At 36.9% G+C, this 20,240-nt stretch overlaps 2 protein-coding genes across 2 annotated transcripts; both read right to left on the bottom strand.

The window, feature by feature from the left end:
- Positions 1-11,196: 11,196 nt before the first annotated feature.
- On the bottom strand, positions 11,197-12,562 carry LOC103317328 (kelch-like protein 18). Its single transcript, XM_031923436.1, has 5 exons — positions 12,423-12,562; positions 12,138-12,318; positions 11,834-12,050; positions 11,574-11,752; positions 11,197-11,486 (listed from the first exon to the last, which is right to left on the bottom strand). Exons 1-5 carry the CDS (start codon positions 12,469-12,471, stop codon positions 11,282-11,284), a joined length of 831 nt encoding a protein of 276 aa, XP_031779296.1. The 5' UTR covers positions 12,472-12,562; the 3' UTR covers positions 11,197-11,281.
- Positions 12,563-16,381: 3,819 nt separating this feature from the next.
- On the bottom strand, positions 16,382-18,734 carry LOC107981969. Its single transcript, XM_031923455.1, has 4 exons — positions 17,457-18,734; positions 17,180-17,347; positions 16,906-17,048; positions 16,382-16,831 (listed from the first exon to the last, which is right to left on the bottom strand). The coding sequence occupies exons 2-4, from the start codon at positions 17,264-17,266 to the stop codon at positions 16,594-16,596; spliced, it is 468 nt and encodes a 155-aa protein (XP_031779315.1). The 5' UTR covers positions 17,267-17,347; positions 17,457-18,734; the 3' UTR covers positions 16,382-16,593.
- Between the last annotated feature and the right edge of the window lie 1,506 nt (positions 18,735-20,240).

Consider the following 20,240-nt stretch of genomic DNA (forward strand, 5'->3'; position numbering starts at 1 on the left):
AAATCAATTGGTCGAGAAAAGGAAATCGAATCTGAAGTTGAAATCGAATATGCTAAACAATTATCAAATAAAGATATTTACATCCATGATGTAATTTGTGATTCATGTAGAAAGCGATTAGCCAAATACATATCAAGCTCTAAACCTAAAAAGGTTAATGTTCCAGCAACTGCTTCGTCTCAAGATTCAAATGTTTCTGAATCATTTTCTCAGTTAACTGTCACTTCATCATCTCAGGAAAGTACACAATCATCTGTATACACAATAAAGGAACAAAAAGTACGAGCAACCACGGAATTACTTATTCAAAGGACGATTGCGACACATAAATATTGCTTTGTTTGTGGGTACCAAAAACAGACTAATAATATATTAGTTCCTTTAGAGGCCCGAATTCAAGTTTATAGTAAAATGAATGTTTTTATTCCACATGGCAATAGATGCTGTTGCACACATTTAATTAAAAAAAGATTTTATGAAGATGAACTAAATAAAATTAATATTTTTTCCACTACAAGTACGGTATATATTGATGAATTACTACAATTTTTGAGTCAATTATCAATGAAAGCAGACGAAACTTTATTAGATACAGTAGCTGAATTTTCCATGCCTGAAAAAAAATTGAAAGTTTTTACGGGATTAACGTGGGAAAATATTAATTATCTTAAAGATCAACTCACTTCTCTGAAGAATTCCTGTGTAAGGACAGCGACACAAGCCATTGTCGTATTTTTATTCAAAATGCGCTCTGGGAATTCTAACTCGCTCATCTCTACAATATTTGACATTGAAAGCGAACAACAAGTATCTCGTTTTTGTCAATCAGTATTATTATCTTTCGAAAAAGATTTACTACCAAAACACTTTGGATTAGAAAATGTAGACAGAAATGAATTGATTGAAAATCAAACTTCTAATATGGCAAAGAAATTACATCCTGGTAAACAACTTATTTTGATTGCTGATGGTACTTATATAAGGCATGAAAAAAGCTCTAATAACGAGTACCAAAGAAAATCTTATTCAGGCCAAAAAAAAGTTCCTCTGACTAAACCATTTACTATATGTACTACTAATGGTTATGTTGTTGACCAGTTAGGTCCATATCTTGCAAATAAAAATGATGCTACAATACTGATTGAAATATTGGAAGAGAAGCAGAATATTTTACAGAAACTTCTTCGCCAAGGGGACATTTTTATACTGGATAGAGGTTTCAGGGACATTAAACAAAAATTAGAAAATATGGATTATATTGTTTTGATGCCTGCACTCAAAGGTTCAAAATCTCAACTTTCTACGCAAGAATCAAATGAAACAAGATTCACGACAAAACTGCGATGGGTTGTTGAAGCAGTGCACGGAGTTCAAAAGAAAAAATATAGGTTATTAGATCACAAACTTGATAATACAATGGTGAAAAATACTGGATCTTATTGTAAAATTTCTTGCTACTTAAATAACTTGTTTGGCAAACGCCTAGATTCTGATGAAGACATGCAAGATGAAATATTTAGTGCTATGCAATCTAGAAAAAATGTTGAAAATACATTAGCAGTTTTAGTAGCAGACAAAAGATGGAGTCGTCGGAAACTACCATTTAAAATAATAACTTCGGATGATTTACCAGACTTTCCTGAATTAACAATAAAAGATTTGAAAATTCTGTTTACAGGAACATATCAGCTTAAACAGACAATATCTTACTTAGCGGAAATGCTTGACGCAGATAATAATTTGAAGATTGGATATTCAAAAGAGACTAACAATATTCTCAAACTTGAAGTTCAATCCAGGCATATTAACAGAAAACAATACAAATGTTTCGTTGAGTATAAACCAAATGGTATTGGTTATTCTAGCATCTTAAGACACTGTTGTGATTGTGCTAACGGTAACCGTACTATAGGATGTTGTGCGCATATTGCTGCCATAATCTATTATCTTTCACATGGAAGATATTTATCAAAAATCATACGACCAGCTGAAATTCTGTCTAAAATGTTTCTTAATGATCAAATTGAAGTGTGTATTGATGAAGATAGTGACAATGATGAGTGAATCATTTTTTCTATTGTGAACATTCGTTATTTTTAAAAAGCTACTTGTATACGTTCCATAATTTATTTTAAATAGCCTATGAAGATAATAAATTATACTTTGTACGAATTGAACATACTTAACTTCAATTCCTTTTTACCTGATAATTATTACTGTCAATAGATTTTGAATAATCAATTAAGTAGAGGCAGATAAGCCAAATATGGCCTTTTTAAGACCACAAGACGCCAAAAGTACCCTCAAACGCTCGATTTCAAGGCTATGTTTAGCTAAAAACAGGCTTTTTTGCGTGAAAACCCTTTGGGTTTTGGAAAAAGTTTTGGGTTACATGGTACCAAAAATGGCCCTTTTCGGCGTTAAATCACTCAAATGCCCTCATTTTTAGGTTAAAGAGAAAAGCAGACACTGACAGCGGCGATATTCTTTTTATATATAGAGAGAAACCCTTTATTACCTCAAATTCTGATAAGACCATCATTGAAAACGTAAGATAATATAAAAAATACGGCTTGGAGCGAACAAAATATTTCATTTGATTATGTTTTCATGGGAAGATATGCAAAACTACTCAAAAGGAGTCACTTTAGTAACTAAATTGTAACATAACCAGCTAAAAACGTGAAAAAATGGCAAAAAAATCAGTTTTTGGCTCAAATCGAGTTGTGCCACCATTTTTAAGGAAAAAACGTTAGTGCCATCGTAAAGAACGGGAAAAAGTACACAAAAAAAGTCTACTTAAAAAGTTGCACCTCAAAAACAAGGGGGTCAAAATATCGATTGAAAACTTTAATAATTTTTTTAGATCCGATATTTGAGGTTATGTAATCCCAAAAAAATTGCAGTTATTCATGACATAAAAATACACCAATGTGAATTTTTAAAAAAATTTTTATCCTATAGGGACTTCAGAAAAAAATAAAATCAAAAAAACACGTTTATCGACGTTACTGCGCATGCGCACTAGGCAGAGAGCTAAAAATTTGGCTATGGGAGTTTTTTTTTATCCCCCATCGAATGGTATATAACATATATACATTTTCCAAGGGGGCCATTTCACCATAGTAACCCGGCTAGCCTTTGATATGAAATCTGAAACGCCTCTGTAACCAATGGCGATTATTAAAAACATAGACAAAATTAGGTAAATTCATGATGTCAGTTACGCTACCTATTAAAGGAGACGCGAGCTATCACGTTCTAGAAAAAATGAAAATGCACGTATGCAAAAATATATATTTTCATCTCGAAGTTTGCTACATTTATAATGAATTATCGCTCCGCAATATTTTTCTCTATGACACTAAACGTCTCTACAAAAGATTTTAAAGATTCAATTTAAAGTTGTAAAATTAAGAATTCAAGTATACCTATACGAACACACGAGGGGAGATTCACGCGGAAGCTCGTAACAGCATATACATAGTGTCGATAAGGGTGCATCCTCGTATGCTACTTAAGGGCCGATCGAGCGTGGCGCGAGCATTGTTCCGTATCCAATAACAAACCGTCTGCTGCCTCGCGACTCTTTCCGCTCGCGGCGCCATGCCATAAGTAAGGCTGGCAATTCCCGGGGGCGAACGCGCCATTGCTTGGCCCTTCGCCAACTTAATACTGTCTTCCAGGTAGAGCTTCGCGCGTCTGCTCCTCGTCTCGTAGAGGCTACTGGCACTAGCAAAACGACCATTTGTCTATAGATAAACTGTGCATTCCTTTGAACCTGCAACATTCTTTATCCTAAGCTATGAGCTGAGCTACAGCATTTTGATAATCTTATAACTAAGTATGCTAAAATCAAAATCTCCAGCGTATATTCTGGAAGTATGCAAAATTTATTTCTTAAATGCGTAGATTATCTCGTAGTTCATCATGAGCAGTGTATTACAATATTGCTATACATTTTCACGTACGTTTATCTACTCATTGTAACTGTATGCTCATTTTTTAAATATCTAATTTAAAATATATGAGTATTCCGACGTAACTTTTAATCATTTTTAGCTTAGTATTTCATTGAAACATGCAAGAAAAGCATCAAAAAGACATTTTTAGCTCGTGCGATAGAATCATAAACCAACTGTACTATACTCGTCTCAGCTACTACAGAAGTGCGCTTTGATGCTAAACTCGAGCTCCGGTCGAGTGGATGAAACGTGTTTGCGCTTTTGCAACGAAATCGCTCTTTTCAATTACGCTTTGCGACGCGCACCTCGAAAAATGCGTTATATAGCTGTTTGACGGAAAAAGTATGCGCCCGAACATATGATTCAGCAGTGCAACTTTTACACTGACGTGAATTTTATACCCGTGTGCACTTTTGCTTTCTGGAAAGGAGACGAAAAGAGAACTCTACTAAGTCGACGAAAACTTGTACAAAGTGCTGCTCCATAATGTTCAAGTGAGCTTTCGCAGAACTTTGAGCTGGTTCACAAATTGAAAGTGTATCATAAGTATCGCCGGTGAAGCAATTAATTTTCACTATGAATTTGATTTTGTCAAAAAGGTCCTTTAAACCAGTTTGACGAAAATATTGGAGCACGGACGAGGTTAACAAAATGAAAAAGAAGTGCCAATATCTGTGTCAGATTGATCCCGGTTCATCTCGAAAAATTCAATAAGACTGGAGAAATGAAGGAAGAGCCGAAATTGACTCCCCGGCGCAGAAATCTTGCGCGTCCTCTCGATCAGCTCGATTAGTTTTTCTCCTTCATCGAGTCGGTCGCAAGCTCGAGCTGTGTCAGAGTGTATACTCCAAGCATAGTGTTAAGCTCGCAAGACACTAGCCAAAGACCAACGCCATCAGAGGGAGAAGAGAGAGAGAGAGAGAGAGAGAGAGAGAGAGAGACTAAGCCGTTCGTTCGCAAGACTGTCATCCTCTTCAACGCGGGCCATCTCGCCTCTCTCTCTCTTTCTCTCTCTCGTTCACTCTCCCGCTCTCCTCTTCCTCGACCCTCCAGAGGGATAGAGACTGGAAGCAACGGCAGCGGCTCCCTCAAGGGCACTCGACGGCGGAACTGGAGCAAGACAAACTCGCGCTTCGGCTCTCTCTCTCTCTCTCTCTCTCTCTCTCTCTCTCTCTCTCTCTCTCTCTCTCTCTCTCTCTCTCTCTTGTACGGCGTGGCTCGTTGAATCGCAACCTCTTTTGCGCCTCTCCCTGGAGGCAACTGGCACATGCCCGTCTCTGCGCTCGCGTGTGTGTGTATACTTATGCGCGCGGGAGCAAGAATCGAAACTCTGAGCGCAGCGCGCGATGACGAGACGTTAGCTGCTGCAAGTATACATATATATGTGTGTGTGTGTGTGTGTGTAGCATCGTCGCCGACGAGCCAAACGAGCCGCGGCCTAATTTTACGAGTTCCTCGACGACGATGCGCTACATAGACTGCGAGTACATGGCCCCCGAGGGGCTAAAACTAAGAGAGAAAGGCGCTTCGTTTTCCCGACTATATGGAGGATCATCCCGGCAACATCGCGCTGAAGCCCCAAAGCAACGCCGTGAACCGTTTATAAAGTGGCTGATTTGCTGGGTTGCACATTAGGGTCTTACTTCTTTGACGCTGAGCGATAACGTCGGCAGTGAATTTTGTCTCTTTTATTGCAAAAAAAAAATCTGGTGAATTTCGAGAAGCTCGACTTTTGAAATGAAATATCGCAGCTTTTGCTAAATGTTTTGCACGTCAGCTGTGAAACCGTGAGAAATAATCGAAGTTATTATATAATTCAATCAAGAGAATTAATCGTAAAAAAATTCACGACTTATTCTTAGTCTGTACAATGTATTTATCGATTTTGGCATAAAGTAGGTACATTCATCAAGACATTCTTCATAATAATATTCTCCTTACTCTCGCAAGGAATGCAAAATCACCAATTCACTTATAATCACGCCAACTAGTTTCGCAGTGTATTTCTTGCACCGTAGCCTACATCCTAAACGAAAACGAGCAGCCGATCTGCCATTCCCACTAAAGCAATAATTAGCCAAACATACGAGGGAACAAGTACCTCGCGCGACAGCGCTACGTAGCCGCACTAAAGCAGAGATTAAAACATCTCGCACTCGAATAATTCAGTCCGGCAACATCAGCAAATACAACCTGCATCACAGGATAATATCGGCGGCGTCGGCACGCGAAACGAAAATCAAATTACTCAAGCTGGTACACGCACTACGTTCTTCCTCCCGTGCACAGATCGGTACGTAGCCTAGATCAGCGCTAAAATGAAAACGGACGCAAGCGCCGCCGAGATAAAAAGAGAGAACGAAAGCACCCTCAGCTCGGATGATACTCGAGTATGGCCTCGTTACGCTCGGTAAAAGATGTTCGACGCGCCTCTCTCGACTGATTTGCCGCGGCTGTAAAGGTGGCTTTAATCGCTCGAACGCCGCAGAGATCGCAGGCTCGTTATTACGAGCTGTCTGGGGCTACACTGATTGCGATGCGTGCGTCGTAAACATACGCCAGTGCGGCGCCCGCGCGCGCGTGTAGCGGGTGTATTGGAGGTGTAAATTACGCATGGATGGTTGTCTCCGCTGTCGCGGGAGCGCACGCTTTTGGTTCTTGGCCAGAAAAGGAAGCACTCGACATTAATGTCGCTTGTATACCGATCGAACTGCACCGTGTGATTTACAAGTGGATTCTTCGTTTTATGAGAAAAAGTCACGGTTTGAGAAGTACAGACAAATACATTTCGATACAGGCAAATATGAGATTTTTTGCGTTTCAGTAGAAAGGGGCGAGTGTGGCTAGACGCCGCTATGATAGCACAGATTTTACACGTTATGCTGTGTCGTAAAATAGATACAATAACTGTGTGCATTAGGGATAAAATGCTACAAACCGAGAGCAATCCCATGGTAATCGTAGCTAGTCCTTCGAAGATAGGCACATAGAAACTCGCCGCGAGCCGACTACGTAGAGCCATGAAGAGCACGCTGCGAGTGATTAACGGGCGGATTAATGGATTAGAAACCGCGGGCTAATGCCAGTTAGCGCGTTAGTTTGCCAGGGAGAGGGGCTTTCGGAAAATCGGCCCAACGACGCGAGCGCTCACGGCTCGTTTCGGCCGCGAAATGCGCGCCCCGCAAATTAATGCCGCGGCGCCTGCGCTCCTCATCCGGCGCTTCTTCGTTGCGCGCAGCTGGGCGCTCCGCAGCCAGCGCAGGATTTCACCTACATGAAACGGATCTCTCGCGAGCGCGGGCTTACCATTTAATTTCGTTTCCACATAGAGCTATTTTTTCTCGGCGCGTCTTCCTTCGTTTATTTTTACGGTCACTGATATTTCAATTCCTGCGCGCGGGCTTCGTTTATTATTTTTCGCGTTTTCCCTTCCTGCCAGCGCGCTCCCAACCCTGTATCTCGTTACTTTTTTGAGTCGGCTGCGTTTACGGTTATGATATGCAAATTTCTCGCGCAGGCAGCCTTTTTAAATTACTTCGCGCGCGCGGAAGTCGAGAGCTTACCGGAATATTTTTGCACTTTTGATTTTGCAAATCGCGCGCGATTTTGTTGTTTCAAATGCGCACTTGAAGTGGTGTTGTTTCCGACTGTGCGGTATGACTCAGGTTTTAGCCGACAGTGCGAAATGCATCGAAAAGTGAATCAGCGCGAGGTCTGCGCGTATGAATATAACAGGCGATGCTCGCGCATAAAAGCTGGACAACGGGTATTATATAGCGGATAAATGGAGCAAGCCAAACAGTAATCTCATCCGAGTTTCCAATTTCGCTCATAAAAACGTTCCTTTATACACGCTTAATAGGCGCCGCTAGCGAATCTGCGCGGGGATATTTACGCAGTCGTAAAAACGTAGGTGGCGCGCGCCAAATGATTTTTCGTTCTTAACGCCCTCCGTAATACGGGAAAAATGACGATTAAAGTGACAGGCCGAGCACACACATCGAAATGAGTCGTCAGCAGCAGCAGCGGGATGGGCTCTTTTGATGAGCCCGCGGTACTCAACTATTTCAGAGCCCGTCGCTCCTCGTCGGCCGGGACGTTTACGACGCCGGGATTCCCGCGTTTTTCTCAATGTCACGGCTGCAGTGTAATGTGGAAAGAGAAAGAGAGAGAGAGAGAGAGAGAGAGGGGGGAGGGGGAAGATAGAAGCGAGCAAGGAAAACGCATACACATGCCTGGCAGCCGTCCAAGTCACGATCTCGCGTGGATAGTCACCTCGAAGGGAATTTATTTCACAGCAGACAATGGCAAGTACGAGAGTTGCCTGGGCTGCTTCACTTATATCCGTACTCACATAGAAATAAAATCTCGAGCTGATATATCATAGCGCGATGTATTTATACGACAAGTAGATGTGTAGTCGTTTCGAGAGTGCGCGCGCACGCGATGTTATATACACGCTGCGGGATGTAATACTCGATCTGCGTTGCTGCCTTTTTTTTATTTTGCTTCCTGGCGCGCGCTGCCTTCTCAGATTGGCTTCGTCTCTCTGATTCCGCTGAATTTTCGCGGATGGAGAGATGTATACGCTCTCTCGTATTACGGATGATTTGTCGAGCTTGTGATTCACTCGTTTGCTCGTAAAAGTATTCCAAACCTACTCGTATTATCTTGCAAGGAGAAATTCTCTCCAGCTGTCCAGATATGCAATGATAAATCACAAGATTTACAACACCGCGCGAGCACCGTTTAATTTGGCTAAAAACTCGATTCCGGAGCTTAGAAAAGTTTTTTGCAAGCTGGACGAAACCGAAGCCAACGATCGCATCTAAATATTCAACCGTCGTGGGGTTGAGGGAGCGTGCGGTGGCCAGCACTACAAATGGCCGCTCTCGGTTCACCATGAATTTATAAGGGTATTACCGCGCGCCGGGCCGACGCACACGCTGCCCAGCGACTAAAAGGGGCAAGAGGGAAATCAGAGGGGGGCGAAGGACGACGCATTGATGTAGGGTCCCGGGTGCTATTGCGGGGCTAGGAGAGTCCCGAGGAAAGAAAAAACTGCCGAAAACAAGGATAGCCGAGCTGTAATTACGCGGGGGAGAAACGCGCGCGATTGCACGCCGAAATTTATCGAGTGCGGATTGAACATTTTCTTGGTGATTATTAGCACGGGCTCCTAGCGATCGCGAATATGAAGAAACTTAATTAATCCGCCAGAGAGGGTGTGCAGTGTAATAGAGAGCGAGGCATGATTTAGGAAAATAAAGCTCCGTTTTTATACCGTGCGCGCGCACTCGGCGGAAAGCTCTCGCAAGTATTTAGTTAATATATATCATCGGCGCCGTAAATATACCGCCGCGGGAGTCCCGCGTAAAAGCCAAGTAGCCAATACACGGCGAGCAAGGAGAAAAGTGTGTATATGTACAAGGGGACGCGAAGCGGCTTATGGCGCGTACGCATTTGAGCGGCAGTAGAGGAAAGTAGCCCGGCGCGTTATAGGTTGTAAATTAAAGAAATAACGGGAGAAACAAGGAGCCGGCGCGAGAAGGAGCGTGGAGGAGGCCGCGCCGAGACGTCGGTTGCAAATGTACGGGAAAAACGCGAGTAGCCAGTAGTAGAATGGACGCGCGGGGCCGGATAAATAAGGAGAGTAAGTATAGCGGCGGAGGGCGAGAGCGAAGGGTTTCCGATAAATCTCCGATAGCGGGAGGAGGCCGAGATGCACGAGTGTGCGCGCAGGCTGATCCCGTAACGACGATGGTCAATGGCGACGGCGAGCTAGCTGCGTGTGTGTGTGTATGTATGTGTGTACATGTGTGCGCGGCTGGAATATGCGCACACGGGGGAAGGAGGAGATGCGAGCCAGAGCGAGATTTAAGCCCGGCAAGCTATTCCGCGGACGCGAATATTATGAAAATGTTTCGGAATTGCTTTCCGTGAGATACGGCGATCGCGACGTCGTCTGCGGGATGCTAGACTGTTATGTACTACGGCGTTTTCATCCGTTTTCCCGATGCCGCGTGAGGCAAACAAAATTTTTCGCTTTTACACACAAGGGAGCGCAAATTGATTAAAAAATTAAAAACATTATTAATAAAGTGCATCTTCTTTGTTTGGCATAAAATATACTTTACTTCGCTCGGCTTGAGGCGATCACTTATCTCTGTGTACCGGGAGTCGCGGTCATTTCTCTATCTAAAGCACCGATTCGACGCGATTATAAAGTGTCTTGAGTGATTGAGACATAAACGTTAAGCGTTCAACGTGGAGCCTGATGCAGACTTACAAACACGTACATTCGAACAATTTGTGAAACAACTATTATAACGAGGACATCACCGCGAGTATTTAAGCAACGATAAATTTTAATTAGATGGTTTTCCTAGAGAGCTCGAGTGTTGCACCTCGAAAATAACCACCATGAATCAGAAATTTTTCACTCAAAGTGACAAGCAATAAATTAGGAAAATAAGTGTCGTCCTCTCACTCTGCCTTCTCGGTCCGCGGCTCTTCCTACTGGCTTTGAGGGCGCGCGTATAGTAAGCTGTGCGCGAGTGGTAGGTGTACAGAACGAGGCGAATAGTCGATCGCACTTTCGATAAGGCGACTTCTATTTCAGGAAAGGAATAAACTCGCGCTTACACGTGACGTGTAAAAAAGCGAGGTACACTGCACTACTCGGCCGGTGCAGACTTTCTCGCGATATACGCCTAGACGTTGCGGCTGTGTATAGTGCAACAGTTAATGCGTCCTCGCGTACAATATTTCAACGAGTCGCCACTTAGCTCAGCTAATATAAAGGAGATCGAAAACTAGGACTAATTGTTCAGGGCTGATCGGTATACGGCGGACCAACGATATCTTACAACTCTCGATATGACTCGCGGTGTGACGGCTGCTCTGGATCTGTTGATATTATCTGTTGTAAACGATCTGCAATTTGTGGCGCGTTACCCGGACTAAATGCTTTTGTATGCGCGAATTATGTTTTAGAAGAGTATTGAAAACCGAGCTTTTGAGTAAGCGGAGAAAAACAGTCAATTTTATCTGCGCTCGAACAACAGTGTCTTCTTTGCCGACTTTCCGGTTAACATAAATTCAATAAAGCTGCAGTTTTATTTATAATATAACCTCTGTGTTTGTTGAAATTTTGAATCATTTGTTATGCGGAAAATCAAGTATTCTCATGATTCATCATTAAAAAGTTTGTTTAATGAATCTTGAATGATGCATATGTACAATTGTATTTTTAATTAAATTAATTTTTAATATAAAAAATGTATACCTATATTAAATTTTGGTAAAATTCTTTTTCAAATCGCCAACAATAGTCCGGTAACAGATCCTTTTATTTTACAATATGACGGTGCGAAGGTCCACACGTTAAATTTGGGATACACCTCGATTGTCGAAAGTGGTAAGCTCTTATCCCATCCTCCGATGGCCCAAAGTTTCCCCATGCTAGAAATTAGTAACATTCCCCATCTTGGAGTATTCATGCTTGGTCTGTACTCCCACCTTTAACGAAGTATAAGTAATGTCTGAACTGTTTTATTATGTGGTGCACTATAAATGTAGGGATAGAATTGATATGTATATACATACCTATTAGTTTTTGGATCGTAAACTTCCATTGTTTTTAACGAGACTAATAATTTGCTACTACTTCCTCCACATACATATATTTTGTCGCCAAGAACGGCTGCACCGAAACTAAACCGCTTCTGATTCATCGTCGAAGCTAAAAGCATCCATTGATCTATCCGAGGATTATACCTTTCAACCTAAAATAAAGCAACTTTTAATGCTTTTGAAGTTACACTTTATTTAACGATCCATTTAAAAAACTTGATGAATTTACGAACTGAGTCTAACGCTGACACCTCATCACATCCGCCTAAAGCGTAAACATATCCTTGACAAGCAACAACTGCAAGATCTTCACGAGATACATGCATAGGACTCATTATTTTCCACTCATCTGTTGCTGGACAGTAACTTTCAACGACATTTGACTTGTGATTTGCATTACTGCCGCCGCAAACATAAACGAAGCTATTCAAACCAACTGCTCCGACATAACTAAAAAATAAAAATTTATAACGTATGTAATAACATATTCATTCATATAACCACAAAAATTTTAATAGTGCAAGTCTTGGCTACTACCGCAATTTAGTATTCATTGAAGATATGGATCTTATAGTGTGCCTCTGTAAATTGTAGATTCGCACAGATGATACAATTTCCGAATCAACTTTTCCACCAATAATATATAACTCGCCGTCGTGCATTGCGCAGTTATACCATTTCCGAGGATAATGAGTTCCACCTAGAGTTTTCCACGTATCTGCAGCAAACATCAATACGTATATAATCATTTTATATATAGCGTGTACACGCTGCAGATACTTTACGAATATAGTAAATAATCTATTAAATTTATTTTGTCACCTGCGTGCGGATCATATACTTCCATACTTCTCGAATCAAATATACCCATGATGAAAAAACGTTCGTTTAATTCGTTGTAATTAGAATTATCATTAACTTCTGACTTCGGTTTTATATACGAGTAAATTATATTATTTGCGAAATCTCTGATGAAAAAAAAATTTTATAGATGAAATCGTAAATGAAAAACAAACCATTAATACAATAAATTAGTAGAAAAATTACCTGCATTGTTCTGATTTATTTATTAATTCGTCTTTGATGACGTGATCAATCAAATAGTCTATACTTAATCTTTCAAGAGCAGTGCCGACTAATAAATCGTAAAAATGTTTTTGTCTATTATCAATATCATGCTTTACCCATTTCATTGTTGCTTCGTAGACTTGCCTTGGTAAAACAACGTCCGAATCGTGATCGCAAATAATTTCGAATAAGAAACTGATAGAAATACTGAAAAACTGTTCGTTTCGGGATATTTTTGCAAAATGTTGACGCATAAATTGTTTGCATTGTTGCATCAATAAAGTGCAACCTAATAATTCAGCTAAGTTATAAATATCGAAGACACTGTCTTCCCTCACACAGGAATGCATAAATGTTATGCACTCGTTCTTAATGTCAATTATATCAAGGTAATCAGCATCAATTAGCATACTTTGAACATTGTCCTCCATTAAAGTAATACATCCTAAGTAGGCAAAATTGATAAAATTTTCCATATTTCTATTAAACAAAAACAGAAATTATAGTAACACGTGTTTTTGGTACCGAATCTCGATAATCAAACAAATAAATCACTTACTCAGCTTTAACGTTTGGTATTGAAATTTGTTTTTCATCACTTTCTCGAAAATTACCGACAAGCATTCTCTTGAAATAATTGATTGATGCAGCTAATACACAATTATGTGCGTGAAAAAATTTTCCTTTTACCTATAATGATAAATAAATAGTTGTGCTAATAAATATTTAACGCTTTTTTATATATGTTTATAATAATTATTATTGATTAATAAACCTCAATATTAATATCGCATAATATATTATCTTCTTGCAAACATTTTAATGACGAAAAATGCTCTAGACGCCGATAAACCATATGGTGTTTTTTATTACTTTTATTTACTTTTGCTTCCATGTTGACAGCACAATAAATTTAACGAAAAAATTACATTAATTTAATAATATCAAGGTTTTTTTATGCAAAAAATGGAACATAAGAATAGATAGATGACGTTAGATGGCAACAGTCATACTGTCAGTGTTGATTTTGATTTCATCACCTAAGAGTATAGAGATAACAAGTACACGAACTTTACGTCAGATGAAATCCTCCTATCCTCCTATCTTAAAAAAGTGATGGCCTTTGTTGTGAAGCATTTAATACGTGATTCTGATTGGTTGCTGGTTGGTTGCCTAACGAGATCAGAACCGCGCTTTAAGAGTGCTCCACACTTATGCTAGAAGTTCGAATTTTTAGCAGCGCCCCCACGTTACGTCTGAATAACCATTAATAATTTAAACAAACTTAAAGGTTGAAGAGTGGGTATTAGTGGGTTTCAGCAAGTGTAGTGTGTATCAAGGAATATTACAAAATTAATTTTATTAGGTAAAAGTTTAAATTCACATTTTATTCCGTCGGACAAATTTTAAGAAGCAGTGGCCATTTTGCTAACTACAATTTGACTTTTTCCGACGAAACAAGACGTTATTATTTAATTTTAATTGCTTAATTTTTTTTTCAAACATTCCTTAATACTTATTGCACGTGCTGAAACTCGATTTATGATGATAAAGTTAGTCAATAAATAACCCTGGTAGAAATGTTTGAGGTGTTTAAAATGAAATGTGGAAACCTTGATAACAGATAAAATATATGTAATATAACTAGCAAGAAATTTTAGTAAAAATTAATCATTACCAAGAGTGTGTAGTATTACAACATGTGTATTGAAAAGTGGCACCCTAACCCTATTTGAAGTAGTAAATAAAGTGTGTGAATATTATTTAGTTTTTTTTTTTAAATGTCAGTGAGAAGTTCAATTAAAAGAATAAAGAGTTTGAAGATATGCTGTGCCTCTGTGCCCAAAGTTGCCCTCGGTGAGGTTTGAGAGGTGAATTTAAAGAAAAGTTCAGTATCCGAGTCAGTAAGTTTAAGTCTATCATTATACAATGCTCTTTGAATTGTAAAAAGGCTACTAGACAACTAAAATATGACACTATGCCACTTCCTATGTTACCTAGAAATATGTAACCTAGATGATTCTGATTTAACTGTTTTCGTTCATATTTTCACATCCAGGTTCATGCGAATTTTTTAATTGAGCAGGTCAAATTTTACTTATAGCCAGTTACGCAGAAACTACTATCTCTAGCACATTGTATTTCTGGTTTCTAGCATATTTTTCCATGGAGAAAGTGATAAATGTTTTGGCTTTTTTGTCAAGGTTTTAGGTAATTAGAATTTTGACTTTTAATAGTTGTGAGAGATTTTGAGACCGGTACCTGTTTCTCCATTTTTGCATTTTTTCTCATTCGAAAACTAACAGGTCTAGAAAGCTCATATTTTGCATATAGATTTCTTTTGTGATTGTGAAAAGATATTTAAAGTTGAATCGACCTTAACTGAAAAACTTCTGATTTCGACTCCGACACTGATGTTAATGCAAACTCATGCTATACGACTAAATAATTATCATGGGTGTTGTAGTCGAACACAAAAGTATTTCAGTTAACGTCGATTCAACTTTAAATATCTTTTCACAATCACAAAAGAAATCTATATGCAAAATATGAGCTTTCTAGACCTGTTAGTTTTCGAATGAGAAAAAATGCAAAAATGGAGAAACAGGTATCGGTCTCAAAATCTCTCACAACTGTTAAAAGTCAAAATTCTAATTATAATGCCTTGACAAAAAGCTAAAATACTTATCACTTTCTCCATGTAAGAATACACTGGAAACCAGAAATACAATGTGCTAGAGATGGTAGTTTCTGTGTAACTGTCTACAAGCAAAATTTGATACGCTAAATTAAAAAATTCATATGGGCTTCGATGTGAAAATATTAATGAAAAAAGTTAAATCATAATCATGTAGGTTACATGTTTTCTAGGTAGCATAGTAAGTATCTGTGTAAAATTTCAGTTGTATAGCTTTTTTATAATGCAAATAAATGGCATTGTAATGATAGACAAACCCACTGACTCTCATACTGAACTTTTCTTCAAATTCACTATTCAAACCAATGATGACGACATTGAGCATTATTAATATATTTATTAAAAAATAGTTTTGAGGGATTTAGTAACATGTTACATGCTTATAAAATATTAGCAGACGTTAGTGTGCCAACCAACACTTATGGTAGATTTTCTACCAGTGTTATTAGACAGAGATAGAATCAAGAGCGCGCGAAGCGCGCCTTCATTCCTAGTTTCGTAAAAACACAGTGGAACAGAAGTTTAAACAGCAGAGGGCGCTAGAATCGGCAGTTACAAATGTATATACATACATGAGACCAACAATCAGTTTAAATGACGTACTTATTATAAAAGTAATTCGTGCATAAAAAGCAAATAAATTAACAACGTGTATCAAATATATTCGATGCTGAATAAAATATGGTCGAAGATTTTAGAAATCATATAAAGAATTTTTTCGCAAAAAACATAAGTATTATAAAATATTATAAACTTTTATTCTGAAATAACGTTATTATGCTATATAAGATGCTTGTAGTTTTCATGACTTTTACATTGCATAAAAATCCATAGTATAGGTATGTGTATATATATATATATATATATATATATATATATATATATATATATATATATACGGACATGTAAAATTTAAGCATGAAAAGAGAACTCTAACGTGAAAATAGTTAAGTAGCTCTATAATCTATCGAGGTTGTACCTTTGGGAATAAAATTAATAAAATCGTCGATATTGTTCGCACATATTTTTTATTATAAAAAAATTGAAATAATAATTAATTTCTAAAACAATTAAAACTTCGGACGCCAAGCTCAATATTACGATAGCGATTTCGAGTTTCGTACAAGTTTTACAACCTTCTGTCATGAGTAAACGTGTTTCATGCAAAAATAAAATTATGTGTATAAAAACTACAATATTCATGTGTGTGGAATATTTTTATCAGTCTCATCGGCATTGTAAAGCTAGCTCCACTAAGTCACGATGAAATGTTGTTGGTAGCCAAGTTAGGCAAGATAAAGCATCATAGACTTTTTGTAATTTTTCAGATTTGCCTGTTTTTCCTTTGAGAATTGATTCGTTGAGCTTTGTCTCTTGCAAACTTTTTACCAGTTCTGTACCAGTATCTTTAAACTCTGGAAAAAGACTGCCATCCTGCAGCATCCCATTAAGTTTTAGGTCGAGTCTGAAAATAATTAATTGAAAATATATACCAACACGTTTGTATAAAATACAAGAAAATAATATTTCAATATTTACGTTACAAACGCGTTGAAAGTGTTTGATATAGCTTTAAATGGTATTGAGCTCGCTGCGATAAAAAGTTTCGCATTGTTAAATACTCCTGTTTTATTTTTAAATGCTACATCAAATTCAGACTTATGAGTAGCATGTGCTTTCATCTGAAATATATATATATATATATATATATATATTTTAATTTATTACATTTATAATATTAAAAAAAAACTAATATTTTTGATTATGACTATTATGCAATGCTTCTTATATATATGGAATTTAAATAATTAACCTTTGAAGGATCATTGCAAAAATCTGGAGAAGTAATACTATTATTATCGTTTTTTCGTGTACAATTGTCCTCTAACAAGTTTTTCATAATGTTGTATCCAATTTTTTCATCGGATATATGCTTGGCCTGAGTATTGTATTCAACTGGGCATGATCCTAAGGAAGTTTTCTATGAACAAATTATGTTATATTATATTTATCATTCAGTTTTTCCGATTTGATTTACTATTGTGCGTGTGTGTGTATAGATTAATTGACATAGATATAAGTTTACATACTTCTTCAGTAATAAACGTAGAGTTAGATACACCTTTTTCTTCTAATTTACCTAAATCAAACTGTATCTCAGAAGCAACTGTGTACTTCAGACTTTTGGTGAATTCTGTGTCCTTTTTACTAAATTTTAAACCTGAAATCTTTGATGGATCAAAATTATATACTTGCTATCGATAATAAATATTTGCTTATACTGCATTAAATAAAAAACCTACAATTCCAGAATTCTTATACACAATTAAGAAAGGTTCTTCAATCGTCTTCTTTAATTTTTTAAATTTTTTACAATTGATTAAATTGTAATAGTTTCCTTCTTTGGTTCTTTCGTATATTATAAAATTTGTTAACCCTGCACTAAACGCGTTTTCTGTATCATTGTTATTTTTGAAATATAAAGTTCCCTTTACTATTAAATCTTCAGGTTCTGAAACAATTGCTAGACCCTTGTTACATCCGAACCGCCAATTTGCATTAATATCTATGATAAAAGTCCTTGCCGCTCGCAATACTACAAATTAATAAATATTAATTCGTACAGAACTCCTTACTTATATATGATAATTATTGAAACTTGTTATTCGTAATACATTAAATATCATACCTGCATTACTTTCAGTAATAAACAAAAGTACAACAACAGTAACTAAAAAAGAAAAGAATGGTATATTATTTTTGGAGTAATAATACCATTCTTAGTATAATTAGCTCTGCACATACGCTATACTATAGTATCGTTATATAAGTTTGTCAAAATTCTGTTATAATTATTAAATACAGCAAACAAGAATTTTTTTACGGTTTATTACCATACCGGCAGTAAATTGATAACGCGCCATTATTTACGTATACATTAAGATTCGATCAAGAACATATTATAAGCACACTCTGCCATTCAAATCATAATATATTATAGTACTGTAAAATTTAAAATAGTCTTAGACACCGTGCAAAAGAAATAGAATGAATATATATATAGCCAAAAAGTTAATTTACATATGCTCAAAGATATTGAGTTGGACATAATATTGTATATATCGTCTCGCCTAACGAAGAGTCGTATAGTACATTTCAGATTTCCCACAAAGACTAAGTACATTCTATTTTTGCCGCGAAGACTAGTACATTTCAGATATTTCCACATGAAAATATCCAACTGTTTTGAAGAAAAACAAACATAATAGGGCCGCGCTTCGCCCCAACGCACAGTGTATAAAAATTTATATTTGCCATCGGGGCGCTACCGTGCCCCTTGATAGTTTTATTTTGGTTAAAACTAATAAATTAGCAATATTTTTATAGTTGCCAAATAATTTTTCAAAAGTTTCGAAATTTAAAAAGTTGTTATGAGACTATTAATATCAATTTTTTTAAATTAAAGTTTTCAATAAAATTTTTTTTAATTTCAAAATTTTTGAAAATTATTTAACAAATTTAAAAACATTGTAATTTTATTAATTTTAACCAAAATAACTATTTGTTTTTCTTCAAAATAATTGAATATTTTCATGTGGAAAGATCTGAAATGTACTATGTCTTCGCGGCAAAAATTTTTTGTACTAGTCTTCGTGGCAAATCTGGAATGTAGTATCTGGAATGTGTACTCTTCGTTAAGAGCGACGATATATGTGCCCCATTTTGCTTATATGGGGTAAAAAATATTATATATATAGAGCAAGATAATATTACCTGCTGGAACTGATCTGGTTACGAACTTCATTTTTAATTACTATCTATGTACTACTGTACATTTAGCTGCAATCTTATTTATAGAATTCACGTATTTTTTTATTTCTGAATAAAACAATACGTGATACATACTGTTATCTTTGAAATTACGGCAAGTACATACAGATTCAGGCATTTATTTCTTTAAGATTTTTAATTTGTACTTTAAACATTAATAAAAATATATATTTTCTTTGCATTAAGCTTTTTTTTATAAAATTAACAAAACTTGATTATATTCAGTAAGGAAGGTGAATTCTACTTTTTAAGTAATAATACTATTGGCATTTGTATGAAAATGTCATTTTCTTTCGTATTATTTATAGTATAAATTAAACATGCAAAATAGTCAGAACTATTGACTATACATAATTATACATCGTTATGTTACAGTATAGCAGTTTTCAGTTTTGGAAGTTTTTATTTCTAAATAATAACATTAAATATGCAGTTTAAAATGTATGTACAATCATTTATGCGACAGTGTTAGGGTAGTAATAAATTTATCGAACTAACAAAGTAACGTTGTGTGATTATGCGGATGATAGCTACTCTCCCATACGGGGGAGATCAGTACTTCGCACTGATTGTCGGGTCAAAACTGTTTGCGTGATAATAAAACACCAAGGAAAATTAAATTATTAACGAGAACGACTTACTTGTGTTTGTTGACGGGGATGACCCAAAGGTTGACGATCAAAACTCTCAAATCAAACAATCTTTTAGACTCAAGTATTTCAAAAATTCCTTTATTTGTTTCTGGATTATTTTCACAATCACAAAAGAAATCTATATGCAAAATATGAGCTTTCTAGACCTGTTAGTTTTCGAATGAGAAAAAATGCAAAAATGGAGAAACAGGTATCGGTCTCAAAATCTCTCACAACTGTTAAAAGTCAAAATTCTAATTATAATGCCTTGACAAAAAGCTAAAATACTTATCACTTTCTCCATGTAAGAATACACTGGAAACCAGAAATACAATGTGCTAGAGATGGTAGTTTCTGTGTAACTGTCTACAAGCAAAATTTGATACGCTAAATTAAAAAATTCATATGGGC

This window comes from Nasonia vitripennis, chromosome 1 (assembly GCF_009193385.2).
Source record: "Nasonia vitripennis strain AsymCx chromosome 1, Nvit_psr_1.1, whole genome shotgun sequence".
NCBI lineage: Eukaryota > Metazoa > Arthropoda > Insecta > Hymenoptera > Pteromalidae > Nasonia > Nasonia vitripennis.

Excerpts from the sequence above, each read along its gene's own strand:
- LOC107981969 (XM_031923455.1), bottom strand. The coding sequence starts at position 17,266 with ATGAAAAACTTGTTAGAGGACAATTGTACACGAAAAAACGATAATAAT. Across the intron at positions 17,049-17,179 it reads TTTGCAATGATCCTTCAAAG|ATGAAAGCACATGCTACTCA; the intron begins GTTAATTATTTA and ends TATATATTTCAG. Across the intron at positions 16,832-16,905 it reads ACTTTCAACGCGTTTGTAAC|ACTCGACCTAAAACTTAATG; the intron begins GTAAATATTGAA and ends AATTATTTTCAG.
- LOC103317328 (XM_031923436.1), bottom strand. The coding sequence starts at position 12,471 with ATGGGTATATTTGATTCGAGAAGTATGGAAGTATATGATCCGCACGCA. Across the intron at positions 12,051-12,137 it reads TCAATGAATACTAAATTGCG|TTATGTCGGAGCAGTTGGTT; the intron begins GTAGTAGCCAAG and ends TTTATTTTTTAG. Across the intron at positions 11,753-11,833 it reads AGGTGTCAGCGTTAGACTCA|GTTGAAAGGTATAATCCTCG; the intron begins GTTCGTAAATTC and ends GCTTTATTTTAG.